We start from the raw sequence: 19,920 nt of genomic DNA, 5'->3' as shown, positions 1-19,920 counted from the left end.
CGATCCTATTTTCTCGGTTTTTTCCAAATTTTGGAAGCGGTAATTGGGTTTTAATTGCGAAAAATTACGCAAGTGCTTGAATAAATATAAAAATGAATAATGAAAATGAATCTATCATGAGGCTCGTTGCAAATTAACTGGAATGAAGAATAAAAGTCTTATAGATTTACTTTAAATTTTGATAAGCTGTTAACATTGTGTTGCAGCAATACAAAGTTTTGGAAATGTGACGTCAACTAGCTAAAAAATAATTATTTCACCTTATGCATAATATTGACGTACTTGTCGAAACATATTTTTCTTCTCGATTGTAAATGCTAAATATTGACTATTGTCAATTCATGGTTCTTCAAAGTGTTAAAGAATACGGGATAAATGTTGTTCTCACAATGCAAATTTTGAAATGTTCAGAATTACATAAACGACATTATTGAAAAATCAACGAATGTTTTTCGGTAACTGATTTTCAAGGGGAATTGTCTGTCAATTCATTAAATCATGTTTCCGACGCAACATTATCCGTAAAGTCAATTTTTATCCTTTCGTGAAAGATACTCATAGTGTTTAGAGAGATAGCGATAGATACTGGATCATTAACGTGAGATCCGCGAATTAATTAATCACTGCAAGAATGCGTTTTAAATCTATGAGGACGACTCGAAATAGCGATTGACATGAATCTGCAACAAGCGCGAGATAATAGTACATTCACTTTAACTATTAAATCGCTACTACTTTGCCGAAATACATAGTAATAATATGCTATTCCGCATCGAAGGAATTTGAAGGGAGTGTATTTACACCTTGCACTGTTGCACATTCATTTAATTTCAAGTAATCAGAATTGACTATGTTGTTATATGCCCGAAAGGTGGAGTTGAAACAGTAGAGGAGGCTGTTCAAAGAGATATGTGGTTTCTAGCTACCTGCAATAAAAGGAGTACCAAAAACGGTAATCGGATGTGGTATATCGAGAAGGTAACCCGGGAAATTTTTCGCACATATTTGTAATTGAACATTCAGATCACTTTTTCACAAATCATAATCATCCTTATTGTACGAAAAGGTCTTCTTTGGAATATTTAGCCTTAGTGTTCTTCAGTGTTACAAGTGTGCGTGATAGATTTTTATTATTGTCAAGTGAAAAGCGTGTGAAAAGATACAGATGTCAAGAAAAATTAAATAATTGATTGTAAAATCTTCCGAAAGCTTGGAACTTTCTGTGTCCAATCATTGATTGCTCATCTTTGAGAAAAATTATTAACGTTAGCTGTTAACACCAATATGTCGGAAAAGTGTTTTTGTTTGCAGAACTATGCGAAAAATCTGAGAAACATCAGAAACCTGCACTCTAAATATTACTCAAACCTCGACCAAACTAGTACAATTTAAAAAATATTTAAATCTCTGGACACTTAGCTTCCAGGAGTTCAGATGTGCAAATAGGTGATTTTGGGAACGGGTAAAGAAAGACAAAAAACTAAAGTCCAAAATTTGCAAAGAAATTGAACCTATTTAATTCAGTTAACAGCAAGTCGATCGAACAGTGTTTTCTTGAACGTTAAAAATAATTCATTGATATCAATTTAAACTAAATTTTCCCTTTGATACTAATTCATTTCCCGACCTTCCATTCGCTGCATAGAGAATTAGAGACTAAAAATATTTGCTCAACAAAGTAAGGCTAACCCCTTTGGACTTTTTATAGAAATTTTGACGATTTTGGATGATGCTGGAATCAATTCTTCGATCCACCATATCGACGTAATTTTGCGAGAGGAATTGATTCCGTGCAGTCCGAATTCGCAGCAAGCAACGGATCAAGAGTTGCAGCCGTAAAGTGAAATATTTCCCTCGTAATCGTAATCGTAAAATAAAATCTTTCCGGTAAAGAAATATATACAACAAAAATTGTTTTTTTTTCTGTAAAACTGTCTATGTGTCGCACCTAAATCGCAAGATTTATTTTGTCTCATGACACGGCTGAAGAAAATGTTACCAAACGCCCAGCTGTACCATTGAATGTAAAAGTTGAACCACTGTTTCAAAACATATTGATGCTGCACTATTCTAAATCCCAAAACTATAATTAGGAATATCAATTGGAGTATAATGTAGCAAATTTTTGGAACTTATTTTATAAAAGTATACACATTGCATTGATTGCAAATTAAATTTCAGTATACAAGTTAGAATATTTATTATAAACCAAAGCTTACAGATTATCACGTTTTATTTTCTTTTTCGTAATAATAATAATTGCCATTCTTGAGTCACAAGGAAATATAGCTTACATATTTTCATAGTTTTTATTATAAGATAGGCTTCGTTTTCTCCAACAATATTAACTTAAATAATCTGTAACCTAACTTTAATTTTTAAATACTGAGAATAGATTATTTGCAACATCTCAATCATATTACAACAGTTTTTGAGAATAGAATATTTGTCCTAATTTTCACTGGCTTGATAAAAGTTTTATTAAAAAAAGAAAAAAGTCCAGATACAGGAGAGGGGTCTAATACTGCAAACAAACTCTAAAATCCAAATGATTAATGGTAGCAAAATGTATAAATTCTCACACAGCTTCAGTTATTCTGTTTAATAAAATATAAATTTCACGCAATTTAAGTTTCTCACATTGCAAGGAACTTAATCAGTTTAACCCCAAGCAATTTCAAACGCTTAACAATCACCGCCTTGTTACACTTTTTATAATTGTATTGTTTTCACAGTGCTATACGTGATTAAATATATTATATAGTCGATAATTTCTGAGAACCTTTTTAAAAAGATGAAAGCATAACAAGCCTTCTACTAACTGTTTAGAATAGCTCCGATGGGATTACCACGTTAGGCAACCGAATCTACTGACCTCTGTTGTTATACTAATTGTTCATCAAACACTGCTGTTATGATATAAATTTCAGAAATGTACGTATTATCATCTCTGAGAGAGAGATCTACTCTGGATGAGTACCCAGAAAAATTAATTGCGAAATAAATTAGCTCCCAATCGCAATTAGAAGGTAACAAATATACATAACAAACGGCCAGTTTCAAAGTGATTACTTGTGTAAAAAAAAAAGTACAAACCTTGCAATATTGTTATTAAGTACAGTAAACTAATTTAAATAATGATAAAACATCTTGATTTGGGTCTCCGGAAAATATTGGCGCACTGTCGTAAGAAGTTTTTGAAAATTATTTGTTGACATGACCTCTACTCGAGAGGCTCACCTTTCACCAAATAACTTAAGAATAAACCATCATAGCATGGAATTGATGTATGTAATAATAAGTCATCGTTTAAGAAAGGAAATGTCTTTAGTTCAAGCTAAGAATGAGTATAAGGCGTATTGCATATTTGTATATAGGACACATAGTAATACAAATGGAAAACTTGACCAGTTTTGCACTACATACATTGAGGAAGAAACAAGAAGACCAAACAAATGATAACATCACAGAGAGTTCTTCAATTGCCAAGATAACAACTTCATTCTTGACGATAAACGCTAAAGAATGTCCTTGCACATGGCATTCAAAGCGATAATATGTCCGTTTTCTGCTACTGTTTTTTTTTTTTTTTAATTATTTTCCAGTCAAGTTAACAGTATTACATGCTGCAAAAATCGGTTGTAGTTTGCCAGTATTTATTTACATAGTTTTTCTTCTTTTTTTTCCATTCTGTGGATACGTATTTGTTTTTTCTCATTCAATTAAATATGCATGATGAACTAGAAAGTGATAACGCCACAAAGTTATTCCGCTACATTACTAGATCTGTGCAAATAGATTTTGACGTTGTAACGATTTATTTTGATACAGAGCACAGGCTTGCAAAGGTGATATTTTGGGAAATATAATCCATGCAGGATTTGATGACTTGCTTTACAATTAATAATATACGCTCACCTATAACAGATTTTTACACATTAAAAGTAATATAAGTATGAAAAGAATTGAGGTTACCATTAGAGTGATTTTTTATTTCGAATCGTTGTCACTCGTTTCCTAAAATGAGCATGTCAAGAAGTTGTTACGTTTGCTTTGTGATCACTGTATTTGAACTGATTAAGTATTTAATGAACCCACCTAGATAAGCCTGAAATCTCGTATCAATTTAAAAGCAGCTGGAATGTGCTGAGAAACCATATGATGTAGGTCTTGTGGACGTCGGGCAACATTTTAGTAAAACATTGTCGAGTCCTTGGCCTTCATTTGAATGTTTCTTTTATATCCTGGTTACTGGGCACGAACAGCGTGTTTGCGATCCTGAAACAAGAGAAAAGCGTACTATCTACCATAACTTACTCGAAACAATGACCTCAATCTCTTTAGATCTGAATTTGAGGATGAATATTTTATCCAAACTTTAAATTACGCATAAGAATTAAATTATGTCAAGCAGAAACGTTCTATTTTATTACGGCAATATATGCGCAACAATTTAAACAATAATTCCCAGAATTTAACAAAACTAGTTTAAATTACTAATTAAAGCTGTCTCCTCGATGTTTGTTTAACGCAAAATAGATTGAATTCGAACAGCATGTCACATACAATTTAACGTAATGAACGATAGAAAGTATTTGAACTTCGTATACTTTTCAACAGTCTGATGAAAATAAACGGGATTTGTGAAATAACGAGCATATATATGATTGCAAACACAACGAAATCTACAATTCAATAACAAACTACACACAAATATTAGACAAGCCAAGCAAGAATTCACACATTCCCTATCGTCTGGTTAGCTATTATCCATGAAAATTCACACAGCCGTTATCCATCTTCGATGTGATAACGCACTGTCTGGAAGTGGTCAGCTTTCAGGTATATCTTGCAACATAGACAACTTTTACATTAGCACATGAATGACTGTGAGTTTTATTAGAAGCATTAAATTTGCTCAGTTAACCAGGTTTACTCACAAATTAAGTCTGAAAGAATTGTGAGACGGGATTGTTAAATGATTCATGGAGAGGGGTTACGTTTATATCATTAAGCAAGCAGATAATAAAGTTTCATTTAAAACATTAATATGCTGCGTACACATAAAATGATAATGATCATTTGATTTGCATGTCGAGTCTAGACTTTACTTTTGTCAAGCAATCGTAAACCATGGTGCGATTGTACCAAGCCTAGACCCTTCATGTGTGAATAATTAAGTTTGCATTTTACTAACTCGCTAACATTCAAAAACCATAAATAGGAGAGTAAACTACCATTACGCACCTGTTTATTTTAGGTACATTCCGTCTGGTTATTTCGATTTTGATGATCTGCTGGCATCCGTACCTAAACCCCAGGCTCGCGGTATTCAAATAAAGTCGAAAAAATACGAACGCAAGTATATGAAAGAAAACCTAATACGAGTCAAAGGTAAAGATGCATAAAAACCTCGATGACCTCGATCCTGATTATGGTATACCATGTAAAATAATATCTTAGAGACTGCGATGGCGATCGGCAACAGAAATTAAATCTAACATCTTTAATACGGCTTCTGATTTTAGAATTTAGAAATAATGATGCAGATCTTATAATTATGACCTAAGTTCTTAACGTTTTGTCATACGATATGCAAGCATTCTTCCAAGTGTATCAAGTTCTACTATCTTGTTTTCAAAATTGGTTTACACCCTCAACATTAATCAAAATTTTAGTATTCAGAATGAGTACAACAGTCTACTGTTATTATTTCGCCAAAAGAGCTTCAAATGGAAATCTATCGTGACAATGATCAATCATCTAGACTAAGTAGATAATTTTTTTGAACGGATTACCAGAGAAGACACTCAACTGTTACCTAATTATGCTCTGCATCAATACAATGTATACCGTTTTAGAAATTCCTATTGAATGGATATATGCCTGCGAGAAACAGTTAAATCCCATGCAGTAAAAAAGACAAGGGCTTTTAACAAAATCTTACTATGACAGAGACAGCGTGAATAACTTTTATTTATAAATAATAATCTTTCACTTTTGTAAAATAATTTATTGATTTGTTAAAGTATCAAGGCACTACCCTTCACTGTTTTACAGTTTTCCTATAATAACTGTTCTTTAAACTCTTGGAACAATCAATTGAAATCTTAGACTTGAATTCTATCTAGTAATAAAGTTAAACAATTAACATTACTTCGTAAGAAACTTAATTATTCTATAAAGGTAAAAATGAAAATGAAAAAAAAAAAAAAAAAAATTAATACAGGGTCCCTCATATCAAAGTATAACTTTTATAAATAGCCTGACAAATATTCTGCGCGACCTGTATGCGTTATCGATTAGTTTTTCTGCGTTTTATACTGAATAAACGGCTTTTGTTACAACTTTATTAAATACTAATCGTGATATATATATATATTTCTACGTATACTATTTTTGTTTTTGGCATCCAGGTGCCAAATTTTATGACTGTGTAAATATGAGCCTGATCTCGATTGAATATAGAGCTCTTATTTTATCCTGATGTATTATACTTGTTAGCTAAAAATGAATGAGTTTGTTAAAAATGATTTTGCCTAAATTTGAAAAGTTCGGCGCAACATAGTGAACTAAATAAAACGATACTCAAGTACCCAGAATTAAATTTTTCTTAGAAATATGCACATGCAGGACGTAAAAAGAGATTGATACAGTAAAAAAACGATATATAAAATTGTTTCGAACATTTTGTAAAATCATGATAAAACCCTTGCAAAGTGTGAACTTTACTAAAAATAGAACAATGTAGACTATCAAATTATGAGAGAATCACTGCGAATATAAATGACTTGAACATCGAGCCTCGTCCCCACAGTATTCAGAACATAAGTATATTCGTGAATAGGGTGTTTAAAAAATTGCCTTTGCGTATCTATACTCAGCTATATAGTTATGCAAAGCGAATGTAATAATATATCATTGTGAATTATCGCTTCAAGATAACAATAATTTGGTTAATAGAATACTAAATTGTGTAGTTGTTTCGTGAATAGATTATCTGTAATGTTTTCAACAGAGGAAGACTATTCGTTATATTTATCGCGGCACAATTCTACGATATCTTGCTAACAACGATGTATTAGGCATGGTTAAATAGTTTTGCGAGCATAAACGTATATATTGTTGTAAATAATTTCGTTTTCAACAAGATGTACAATCCCGACTATGAAGCACCCCGGACAAATCGACTTCATCATCAATTGCTTCGGTAAAACGCTGCCTCAACTTTCAAAAATAATGTATTATTAATGTTATATAAACGATTTAATCCGATTTAGCAATTTAATTCACTCTATCCTTCCAGAAATTACAAATTAGCGAATTTCAACAGCACTCAATAGCTTGTTTTCATCTCCAAGAAATCGTCGTCTGTTTGTAGCAGGTTTTTTTGCTTCACGTTTAACATGAAAGTATGGAAAATCAATTCGATGATAAGCTTTATTAATTGCTTTTGAACGGAAATAATTTTGGATCTATAATCAGATGCTCTTAGCCTCGAGTCAAGATTTTATCCGAAAACATGATGCCAAAATAGCAGTTTAAAGTCATATTCTTCACATGATTGAACGCAAAACTTGCCTGAGAAACGTTTAATTATTATCCTAGAAGCAAAATATTTATTTCCGAATTCAGTTGAAATAAAAGCTGTTTATGTAGTTGAAGAGTATACTTTGTTGCTGTAGGAAATTCAGTTGTATGAATTTTTTTTCAACTATAAATATCGACGAATCTAGTGCTGCGTTATCTAAAACAACCCCAAGTTAACAAAGGAACAAACAAGAGAACAATCAAACAATCAGAGCAACGTCCTACGTAGAAGAATGAATTCCAAGAACATTGAACAGTTTGGTTTTGAGTCCTGGTTTGTTTGGGCTAGCATCTTGATGGCCAGACTGTTCTTCGTGCAGCGCCCCTTGTACCAACGGCAGCGAGGTCTGTGATTGAGTGTCGAGTCGTCGAATCGTGGATTCGGGCCGGACAACGAAAAAAACAAAAAAGACAGAAGAAAAAGGATAGTAGACGACTAATGGTGTGCTACTGCATGCGGTGCGAATAATAATTAGAGAATATACGTAGCACGTTTACTCACCTCGTCGTGCTGTTCTTGCTCACTGTTTGCCAAACTCGATCGTGAGCCTCGCCTTGTTGATCCTTTCTCATCTCCAAGGATCTGTGCTACTTTTGCCTGCTTCACTAAGTCTAGTGCCTGTTGATAAGTTGAAAAACAGAAATGAAATCGAAACCGCGAATCTCGAAGTTATAAGTATCACTTCTAAACAGAAAACAGCAAGCAAAATGATTTTTCATCAAATTAATTATCCATATCGATATAATTGACTATGATACAACGTAATTAAAGAATGGTAGATATCCATTATGTTAGAAGATCATCATTCATTATTTTTTATACTATACATACAGCAACAAGCTAAGTGAATTGAAATCCCTCAACTTCGATGATTGAGAATATGTGTTTTACCATATTTTTTTTCTACAAGATCCATAAAATTTTGAACTATTAATAATGTAAACCAATTCACAATTTGGGTTCCTTAAATGCTCATCTTATTATTTAAATAAGATGGAACATTTTCGCCCAAGATGTGTTGGGAAGTTATTGTAAAAAATTGTAAATTGGTCAAATTGACTGATTTTGAGAACTTGTGTCTTTCCTTTGAATTATGAACTTTAATTTTCTTGATCTTCCCGATGTCGTCACTCTATACCATACACTTAGCTTAGTATTCAGGATTTTAGACGAAGAAAAAATTGACTGCTAAATTAACGTACTTATTCAAACTACTAATTTTTCCAAATAACGCTTTGAGACTCACCTGCTGTACGTGCGGCTTGTAATATAAGTATGAATACGTTATTATTACAATCAATTTGAATTAATTACATCAAAATGCGATAACATTATAGCACTCAATTTGTCAATTTTTCCATATTTTTTTAAGGAAATGAGTCATCTCCACTCAAATACAGGGTAGAACGATAATATTCGTCCTCTCCCCTGACGCGGAGTTTAAAGTATAGAGCGCCAAAAACTTCCATTTCTCGTGAATACGGATTGAGAAAATTCAGAGGATATCGTATATGAAGGTGTCTTACGAATATGAGTGACCATTTGAAAAAAATTATGTTTTTCCGATACGTGTAAAAATTAACGAACACTTTGTTGGCTCTCACTTACTTCCAGATGATTAGTTGAAACAACTGATCATCCATTCGAAATTTAAATTCAAAAGATATTCTCTACTAGGAGTCAATGTTAAAAATAAACAGCGAGTGATCTTTGTCAACCATGTAAATTATTCAACACATTCAAAGCTGTCCTTGTACCCAAGTTCAAGTAATCATAAATTTGGCTTTTGTTCTAGCTGCTATTTTACTCGGTATAAAATAACATTTAATATCCAACGAGTGCGAGAAATCAGTGTAGAGCCAAAATGAAATTGCAACTGTACAACAGCGGCCGTCTTGGCTTGGATATAACGGAACATTTTTATTGGGTAAATAGTTTTCATATCAATCATTCAAGAAAAGCCTGGTCAATTTCAAGAATTTAGCCGTCGAATATTTTAGTTTGTACATTGTACATGTCTCGCAAAAAGAAACTGGTATGATTGACCCTTAGATTGATCTCGTTTTTTAATTATAATAAAGTAAATGATTGTCAACTTTGGTAGAAGTCATTGCATACGGGGTATTCCACGGGTGGATTCAATCGATTTGTAAACTTATTTTGATTTTCTATATTTATAGGTCTCAATACCTTGGGTTATTCTGTGGTACGGTTTTTTACATTCAAATTTTCATGTTGCGCGGTAACTGGTCTGCGACAGTGACCAAATTGCACACTTTGGAAACTTTGGAAGTGCAATAATACAAGTAATATATCAAACTCCAGTATGATCTGCAGTATTTACATGTTCAAACGAGTAAAAAACCCCTATTTACTTAGAGGGTATGCCAAGTCAACCAAGGCCATGGACAAATGGCGTTTAATAACATAATTCAATCAACGATTGATTTCTTGGGAACTACTCAAAACCAATGGGCCATATTATTTTTAAAAGCTTTTCCATCACTTTGTAATTCAAGCATGTTTTTGCACAAATTCATACTTGCCTTCTTGGATGTTTTTCGAATAAAACAAATTTCGTTTTTCATTTAGCAATTTTTTTCATAAATTAAAATACTATTTTGCGGAAGAATTCAGCTCTCAGAGGGTTAGCAGCACACAAAATGAAGAAATAACATATCATTTAACGTCACTTCTCACGTGGAATAACCCAAATTTGATCACGTAGCACTGACTAAATTCAATAAAATATGTGTAAATTACCTCTCTTCGTGACCTCAACGCACAGTCTTCAAGCGTTTCAGCAGCCTCATATTTTCCCTGTCGCCGGTAAAGTGCGCCTAAGTTTTTGAGTGTTGTAGTTACCGTAGGTGAATCGACTTTTGCTGCTTTATGCCAACCACCATATTCACCATATGGCGCGTTTTCCTTATTTCTATGTTTATTTTCTTCACGCTCTTCCGCTACCTGAAACAATATCAATAGTGTTTAGTATGTTTCATGCCCTTCCATTATACAATTTTTTTTGCGATTACACTTCTTAATGGACGCATTTTCAGAACTCACATTGCTCTTAATAATACATCATATTATTAACGTTAGTCTAATCTCGCTTCTGTCTTCTCCACAGCTTTATTTTCGTCTGATGTACTTGCACGCCTCTAGCATTACCTTCCTTGAATCAGTTTTTATCTTTCTATCTCTAGATCTTGTTTGTTCATTCCATCTATGCAACTTCTCATATGTTTTTTCTAAGCCTTCTCTGATCACTCTACATTCACAAGTGTAATACAATTTATCTGACCAGTTTAATTGCACCCTATGTCAGTAGAATTGATGTTGAGTGGAATATAAGTTTGCACCAAAGACGATTGGATTTACTGCGAGTTTGAGTACATCAAACGTTGAGCCCAATGTTTTCAGCATAATATTAAAAATTTCAAGTTGACTAAGGACCCTCGTTCCTAGGTTATTTCTGTACTTTACCAACTGTAGTCCTTGTAATCTATCTCTCATATTGGATCTCACTCTTAATCGACTTTTTCGGTGTGGCTGGACTTTTCTTCAGTTATATGTTTTTCTTTTTTCTCACCTTACTCCTGTCAACTAAGACTGCTGTCCAATTAAACGATACCATCATTTTTACTACTAGTCATGTTTCAATTTCTTATGACATATATTTTTTCTCAAGGATTTCTGGCATGGACACTGAGTGATAATGACATAGCGTACAACGCATCAAAACCTTTATAAAACTTAGTGAATCCAGGAAGTGAATACCACAGTGCGCATAGATACACGCATAAGACGTGTGAGCAGGGTGCAAGTAAACGTTTTCCCAACCACATTGATGAAAAGAGGCAAAAAGACAAAACCATAACGGAAAGCTGACTTCAAAATAACCAACATTTAAAACAGAAGTGGAGACTAGATCGAAGCATAAGCATGATACTCGAAGTACCAGCAAAACAAAAGAGATAGCAGGTGAGAGTGCGCAGGTGATAAATCGGTCAAGAGCTCGAAGAAATGATCAAGGAGCTGAGAAGGAAACAAGAAGCAAAAGGCAGGCAAGACAAGAGAAATAATATAGTGATCAGAGGCCCGGAAGTACTCTTAGAAGATACTGGGATTGAATTTAGTTGGTTGCCGGCCTGAATATAAGATAACGGTTTTATTTATGAAATCAGATTACTGTAAGTTATAACTTATTCAAAGAACACCTATATTTTTTAAAACTTAACACATATGAAATAATCATTTCTGTACGTGAAAAAGGATTGGAATTCATTTTAATAAGCGCATATGTACCCCTTTCAACACACCTGCCATATTGGTTTGTTGTCACCTTCAATTGCCCCAAATTCACGTTCATGAGCTCTTGTTAGGACCTGTTTGTAGAGAACCTCCGCCTCCTTATATTTTCCTTGTTTGAGGTAACAAGAGGCAAGATTATTTTTTGTCTTTGCAACGTTTGGATCGTCTGGCCCTAACTTTGATTCGTAAATTACTAAAGCACGTTGATAGTAGCGTTCAACCTGAAAGCAGATAAGAAATAAACTGTTACTTTGCAAATCTTGCAAGGAATTACATACAAAATTAAGTATGATAAAATCGTAAAAATAAATAATATTTATATATTCACTACCACTAAATTTTATTCGCGAAGTTTCGAGGGTTGAAAACTTAATACTTTGAAATCCATTTCCAAAAACTTCAGAAATTACAAGATATTTGGACACCAAATTGGCAATGCAATGAAAATAACATACCTCCTCATATTTTCCCTGGTTTTGACACAACAGCGCCAAATTATTCAACTGTTTTGCAACATCTGGATGCTCACGTCCAAGTACCTTTTCCCGAATCTCCAATGCACGCTTGCATAACGGCTCAGCTTCCTTATATTTTCCACGTTTACCATATAAAACAGCCAAGTTATTTAACGTTGCAGCAACAGCTGGGTGATTTTCACCCAAAGTTTTTTCTCTGATGGCTAAAGCATCATTAAGCAGATTTGCTGCCTCTTTGAACTTGTTTTGATCTCTGTAAACTAGGGCTAAAATATTTAGCATCGTCGCAACATCGGGGTGATCATGACCAGATGTTTTTTCAAGGTCTTCTAACGCCTGCTTGCACAGTGGTACTGCAACTTCGTAACGCCCTTGACTCGCATATTGGATAACAAGATTATGTAGAGTACGGAGACGTGCTGGTATTTCGTATCCAGCATTCACTTGTTGAGCGAACTGAGATGGTGGAGTTGGTGTCATGGCTGAAAAACAAGACAATGTCAAATTTAAAACACTGATTTCAGTCCGTACGGTCATAATGAAAGTCTGAATGATAGATGTATGAAATCAATGGGCAATCTACGAAAAAACTTTTGTAAGGCTTGCAAGAATCATTTCACAACTTGTTGATTAACGCAAATTATCAGATGATTCGAAGTTCTTTTAAGTGAATTGTGAATAACAAAGAGCAAAATAACTTACTTCGATCATCGTTATCATCATCCGGGAACAGATCAACAACTGGATCATCTTTCGGCCTATCCTTTGTATTTTCATCCTCAGCTGGTGGATCAGGATCAAATTGTCTTATGCTGGCCATAAAGTTCAGCTGCCTCTTCTCTACTTCTAGTTGTGCAACCTAAAACGAAAAGTTATGTTGCACTTTAGAGAATCAAATAGTGATGTTTTATAATAAACTCTACTTCAGAATGAGTTTTAAATTATTAACGTCAACTTTATACAACGTTGAAACCTAAATTACTATTTGGCAAGTCCAGAATAACTTTGAAAATGAATCTGTAAGCTATATAGATTTCAATGCTGTACGTAAAATGGAAAATCTTGGGAACTTTCTTGGTCACTTTTCATGTACCTTCATAAAGCAAAACCAGAAACACATAAATCCATGAATTTCACTCGTTTTTCATTCATCCAATTACCAACAACTCAATTATTTATTACACATTTTCAATAAACACATATTACTAGTTATCGGTATTACTAGATAAATAAACGAAAGGTGAAAATAATTTTTAAGTAACAAAACGGAAGGCTGCATACCGCTTGTTCACTGCCCTGCAACTTCTGTTGAGTTCCTGCAAGCTCGTCTCTGAGCCACGCATTTTCCTGACACAATCGTCTAACTTGCGTTCTGAGTTTCTGCTTCTCAGCTTCGACCATTTGTAAGTGACTAGCCAAGGCCATCATGACTTGTGCTTCTCCAAGACCCAATTCGATCATTTCAATATTCCTGGATATTAGACTGGCCTTTTCCCTCGCCGCTGGTGCCTCCTGAGACTGTAGACCCTGCAGGAGACCCCCGTGTTCACAGCGAAGAGCCTCCAGTCCCTGGGCCACCGTCCGAGCGCCGGCTACTATCTCCTCCTGTGTCATGGCTGTCATTCTGCCAATATGTTCGATTTTCTTACTGAAATTAAAACAAGCGGTATAAATTCAGTGAACCAATGTTCTAAAACGATCATTAATTATCGCTGATCGATGAAAAAAAAAGAATTACTTCACGTTTGATCTAAATAAAAAGTGGCTCAAGACTTTCAAACTCTATTTCTTTTTGAAGTTTCATGGTTATAGATGGAAAAATAAAATGTGGAGGCTCAAAATTTCGCCAATGATAGCTTTAAAAATACAATAATATTTAGAACAGATAATTTAAAAATATTTCAAGACAAGAAAAAAGCATATGATATTATTCCAAGAGTGAATGGTGTCTTAGGTTCCGGTGGAAATTGTACATTGCAATTCTCTGAATGACTGTGAAGAATATCAATTCGCTACGATTCGTCGATAGTTTAGATACATATACGAGAAAGGAAGAAATTAGTAAAGCATCAGTATCAAAAATTTTGAGAAATCTCTGACGACAAGATCAAATTTTATTCGTTCGTTTTGTAATTTGTGCATTATAAAAAAAAGAAGAAAAAAAATATTTACATATCACCTCTTCTTAAAAAATTATATTTCAGCCGAAACTTTTTCACAACTCAGTAGAATTATATAAGGTGATTCTTGAATATCTTTCTTCAGAAGAACGTTTATACTTATTGTAAAACAAAATACTATAATTATTTACAATTTTTCAAAGAAACAAATTTCACCAAGGTTTAACTAGAGAACTTCAGCGAGTCAACAAGTTTAACGAGATAATTAAATTTGAGGGGAAATTTTTTTATCTCCAATTACTTGATAACCAAGGACTGCGCGAGGGGTTAATAAAAACGTGTTCTTCACCCTGTGACCAATCCTCTATACAAGAGTGGTCATGAGCACCTCGAGACGGTACGTATTTAGTCCAAGAACCGGAATGAACTGACAATAGCACCTGCACAACGACGAAAGAAGAGGAGGACGTACGGAAACTTTATCCAGCGTTATACTCTAATTCAGGGGATTATTTTCACGGCGAAGAAGCCGGTAGCTACGTGACACCGAGAGTCTGCAGTAAAGACCAACTGGGACTTGAAATCAATAATAAGAGCTAACAACGACTGCGGTGGATGAGCCCCTAAAAATCTCGGTGGATATTACGCTAGCTGCGAGGATACGGGCTGCTACAAATGTATGGTTTTTTTTTTTATTTTTCATTATTATTTTTATTGTTAAAACGAGCCAAAACGCCCAGGGGAATCAATTATATCTGAAAACGAATCGGGATACGAACTTACCCCATGTCAGGGACGCGCGTGAACCGAAGTTTAATAAGTTAAAGCTCAATAATCTCGCGCACGCGTATCACGCCTCGATTCAATGCGACAGCGTACATATCGTGCATACGCGCAAGCAAATGTACGGATAGTAACATGTGAAAGGAGACAAACTACAGTAAAGTGTGTGTAAAGGCTTGTAAATCGGCGAAATTTTATGGGCCTGTTACACGTTGATAAGTTTTTTTTATTTTTTTATTTTTTTTTACAAAGGTACCAATACAGGTCACATAATGTAGAAGTCTTGCGGGGAGATCATGAGAAAATCAACCCTATCGTTGTCTGTTTTTCATAATTCATTAGGAGTTGATTGTGTGTACAGAGTGATGAGATTTATTCGCGATAGGAAGAGACGGAAAATGACTTGATTACTTAAACATCGCTTCTGTACGCCCTAGACACGTGATAAAGTAGTTTAATACAAAACCACAATATGTATAAGCCATCTAGCTTGAAAACGTTCTTGCACAAGGACACATGCGGCGAAATGTCTATTCCAACGAAATCTGTCTGTAATGTAATTCGCTACCGTACACGTTTGTTGTACATCGTGTTATTTTCGTTTATAAATGTGGTGTGAGATATATATCACATGTACTGGATCCGCAAACTGTCGAATTACTTAAAGTTCGCGAAGACAGTTGCGTGAACCTCGAATGATGAGATGACATATTTATTTGAGATTGCAATGAGTTTAATCAACGTGTATCTTGCAGATAAATTTACACGTTCTCCATTTCGGAGTTCATCATTAATAACATCCTATTATGTCCAAGAGCAGAAAAACAAAAAGAAGGTCTGTTAATAGAGTATTTATGCCGAATAATGATGCACGCATGTAAAAATCCAAAGTATTTGTTCACAGATTGAGTAATGATGGATATCTACACACAAAATGTATGTAAATATATCATATTACACTGCAGGTGAGTGGGGAAAAATTCAATCAATCGAAATTACGATAAACGAAGAGTATGAGAAATACAAAACATATTTCCAATAAACGTGTTACTCACATTCTATAAGCGTTCAGCGTTTTTGACATATCTGTTCTACCCATCAGTAATCAAAGAATTTGTATCTATTTTTTTTTCTTATTCTTTCAACCTACCTAATCGCTTATTATATACGAAACGTACTAAATATTCAATTAAATCAATTTATATTTCATTCTGTTTTTCTCTTTTCTTTCTTATTCTATGGACATTCGCGAGGGATATTGTCACAGTTGTCACACACTCGATATGTTATAACGTACGAGAGCACTTAAAATGGCAATCGGTCCTTTTGTTCTATTTGTAAAAAAATTTCAATTCATCACCCGAACACACGAAAGTACAAAAATATGCGAGAATAAATTTATGTCCGTTATATATGAGACGAAGAGAGCAGCCCCGTTCCTCGTCGCGTTTTCTTTACCACTGAGTGGCGCTTCTGCGTGTTCTACCCTTAAGCATAGCACGTATGTGTGTATGTACCTCCGTCCTCGAAATTGGGGGTGTTTCCACGCCTGCGCCGACCAATTTACGATAAATAACCACGGTCAAGGTAGAGAGAAGAGTTTCGTGTTTTTTTAACGCGACAATCATGTTTCATTGATAATGCGGTTTTTAAATAAATGCTCCAACGTATTTTACTTTCATTGAAAGCAAGTCGCCTTATACCATGGAAGAGTTTAAAGAAAAAGAATTTTCTAATTCAGTGTGATATCTATCAAATACAGGTCCGCGGAACATCGCATAACAAATTACTCGATTACTGTCTCAAAAAAATTTGCACATAATAATGTAGAAAATTGTGCTGAAATCACAAACGTCTCCATATTTTGATGCGCGAAAATGACGAGTAAAAATTAGCTTACGCGAATCAGATCAGGGCATATCCGTTTTATGCTGGCATACACGGAGAGAATATAAGAGCAGATATTACACAGAACTGCTGGAAAAGGGGGTGACATCAGGTTTTTTTTGTAAAATATACTTCGTAACGTGCAGAATTCACTCTAAAAACAGTGAAAACCATTGTGTACAGGGTAAAATCTCCTACATTTATAGTAAAAAATACAGTTGTAGCAGGTATAATAATATATAATTTGACGCGGTCTTTTTTTTTTGCAGTCTTAAGTGGAATCTAATTTTTTTCTCTCCCCGTGCATTCGGATTTGTTCTCATTTATCTGTCGCCCACGGATAGAATTTTCTTTGTTCGTCAATTTATTTTTCTAGACTTTCTCTATGTCTCTATTCATTTTGTATGGTTAGACAAGATGTACAATTGAGAATATGGAGGTCCGTAGAAGATCTTCGTAAAATTGTTGCGTCTGATGCTGATATTTTAGGGAGATCAGATTCAAGTTCAACTTCGCATTCAACAGCTATCCTCGGAATTTTTCATTTTGTCCCGAATTCTCGACTTTTGATATTGATTTTGTTAATTTTTCAAAAAAGTTGCGTACTTGGCGGTAAAGATTTTTATTTAAATATTTTTTCAGGCAGGGATATTGTTGCTTGTAATTATTTGAACTTGAATTTTCATTTTGGTGGTTTTTACATTGCAAAGTAAATTTTTATTCCTATAAGTTTCCACCTATACAGCTATGTGTTCACGCTGTGCGTACAGTCATTGCCCATGTAACCAGTGAACGACAACTGCAGACCTGCTCCTGCCGAGTGAGCGATGATTCATAGCATGACGACATGATATATCTTGGCCAACTTACGCAGCTTCCTTTCGTGAATGAAATTATTCCCTCGGCGATTATTAACGTTTTTGCGGAATGACGTCGGTGTGAATTTCAACTTGGTTTCTTTTTTATTTTTACAAAACAAAACAAAAAAAGAAAAAAACAATGTAGAAGTGACCCGCAAAATTTGCAAAAAAAAATATATACCACTTTTCTGTATTTGTTGTACAAGATGTTCTAATAAATCGGAAAGAAATACAGAGGGCAAATATTTTTTCACGTATTTGATGGTTGAAAGCAATGGCGGAAGTAGAGATACCTATTCGTTAAAATTACTTGAAAAAATCAGCCAAAGTAGCACAATACCGAAGGTTTATAGTTTTTTTGAGTCCGTTTCTTAGTTTTACGCAACTGACGTGAAATATATGTTCACATTTTCCGCAGAGCATCAGGCAGCTTCACGTCAATCTATCGTCGTGAAATTCGATAATGAGAAAAATATACCGAACACTAGACACAATGCGAGCTACCATGTTCGTGCAGGAAGTAGTGCGGAACTTTGAATGGATTAATTTTTTTACCCACATCACTGAATATCTCAACATTTCTCGTTACGAACGATAAATTTGATACAAATTTTAGTAAGTCAAGAAGAAGTGTAATACAATCTTAATATCCGTAGATTGTAATGGAAAGATAATTAAATCCGATGTGCCGACGTCGACGTAATCGCTTGTCAGATAAACGAACTCGCCCACGAGGTGTTAGAGAAATTGAATAACCTAGGCAGGTGCTTAATAACGTTATACTCACACCTCAAATGGTGTTGTAGCGTAAAACAGCAGGGCGGCGACCTTATACGACGCTATGGATATTCGTTAGGTAGGGTTCTGATCGTGTGTCGAATGAAATAAAATACAATCCCCCCGTTACCTGAATACCGCATAAGAATGATAACGGGGAAAATGTTTTTTTAAATATCTTTTCGTCAAGTCCGACATTCCGAAACTGCATCATCGTGGTCCACCTATCTCGCGTGTATATTCACGTTGAAAACAAAAACAATGGACGGGATAGAAAAAAATAAACACATGGTTTTTTTTCTCACGAAAGCTCAGCGGACAAATATCTAATTAATCTGACAATTTCTATACTGTAAATTAGAGTGCGAACGAATAATTCGTGATCCAATGGTCATGGTCAGTGATTTTTCGTCACGGTACCTCGGAGCCGGAGGAAATGGATTAGAGAATTAACTTCCGGTTGCACCTGTTCGTCTTGGAAGGCGTGGTTCGTGACGAGGAATGAATTATTTTTAGCTAAATTAGTGTAAAGAAAATGAAGCTTGGAGTAAAAAGGGAAAAATATACTCACTCTTGAGAACGGTCCATGCAGGAATCCCTAACGTGGACGGTCTTCAATGTACCATCCCACTGCTGTAAAAAGACATCTCTATCAATCTTATGGATTTCAAGGGACAGATTTATCCTTGAAGCGAGTTAAACGTCACAAAGATTCAAGGAACAAGTGAAAAATAACGTGCGGCTTTCACAAGATGGTAAATAAACTGGCAAGAAATTGTTCACCGAGTGGATTTATCGCAAGCTGATGACAGGCCAAAATGGCGAAGAGCGAAATGTATTAAAACAAACGCGAATTACTAGGTATTATTTACGATTGTTCACCAACTCACAATTAACTTCCCTCTAACACCGTTGGTATTTAAAATATTAACACGTTAAAGGTTATAGCCTCTCTTGTTCAAGTAGAACTTGACTTATTATCGCCTACTGATCGGAACCATCGGAACGAGCGAAAGCTGTCAAGTCGATCTAAAATTCCGACTAGCACGACTCCAGTTTCTGCGCCGGACCCGTGAACTAGCCACCGAACTATAATCAGAGACCATAGAAAT

The 19,920-nt window shown here is 34.7% G+C and overlaps 1 protein-coding gene across 11 annotated transcripts; it reads right to left on the bottom strand.

The window, feature by feature from the left end:
• Window positions 1-3,593: 3,593 nt before the first annotated feature.
• LOC107223673 (kinesin light chain) lies at window positions 3,594-19,867 on the bottom strand. Of its 11 annotated transcripts, none has more exons than XR_006904086.1 (11): window positions 16,340-16,734; window positions 13,663-14,029; window positions 13,084-13,240; window positions 12,361-12,863; window positions 11,914-12,126; window positions 10,355-10,558; window positions 8,838-8,852; window positions 8,093-8,209; window positions 7,816-7,937; window positions 4,099-4,278; window positions 3,594-4,017 (listed from the first exon to the last, which is right to left on the bottom strand). XR_006904086.1 is itself a non-coding variant. In XM_046738459.1 (11 exons), the coding sequence occupies exons 2-11, from the start codon at window positions 19,394-19,396 to the stop codon at window positions 4,238-4,240; spliced, it is 1,812 nt and encodes a 603-aa protein (XP_046594415.1). In that variant the 5' UTR covers window positions 19,397-19,441; window positions 19,699-19,867; the 3' UTR covers window positions 3,594-4,237. The 11 variants fall into 11 exon arrangements, 8 of the variants coding, with proteins under 8 accessions (XP_046594415.1, XP_046594413.1, XP_046594416.1 ...); XM_046738459.1 differs by lacking the exon at window positions 16,340-16,734 and adding exons at window positions 19,380-19,441; window positions 19,699-19,867 and having other exon boundaries at window positions 3,594-4,278; window positions 7,816-7,993; XR_006904085.1 differs by having other exon boundaries at window positions 3,594-4,278; window positions 5,248-7,993; window positions 16,340-16,735.
• Between the last annotated feature and the right edge of the window lie 53 nt (window positions 19,868-19,920).

The sequence above is a fragment of the Neodiprion lecontei genome, chromosome 4 (assembly GCF_021901455.1).
Source record: "Neodiprion lecontei isolate iyNeoLeco1 chromosome 4, iyNeoLeco1.1, whole genome shotgun sequence".
NCBI lineage: Eukaryota > Metazoa > Arthropoda > Insecta > Hymenoptera > Diprionidae > Neodiprion > Neodiprion lecontei.
The sequence above is the reverse complement of the archived record's forward strand: the minus strand, read 5'-3'. Positions and strand labels throughout refer to the sequence as shown.

Excerpts from the sequence above, each read along its gene's own strand:
- LOC107223673 (XM_046738457.1), bottom strand. The coding sequence starts at position 16,383 with ATGGGTAGAACAGATATGTCAAAAACGCTGAACGCTTATAGAAT. Across the intron at positions 13,241-13,662 it reads TGCAGGGCAGTGAACAAGCG|GTTGCACAACTAGAAGTAGA; the intron begins GTATGCAGCCTT and ends TTTTCGTTTTAG. Across the intron at positions 7,994-8,092 it reads AGCAAGAACAGCACGACGAG|TTTTTTTCGTTGTCCGGCCC; the intron begins GTGAGTAAACGT and ends CTGTCTTTTTTG.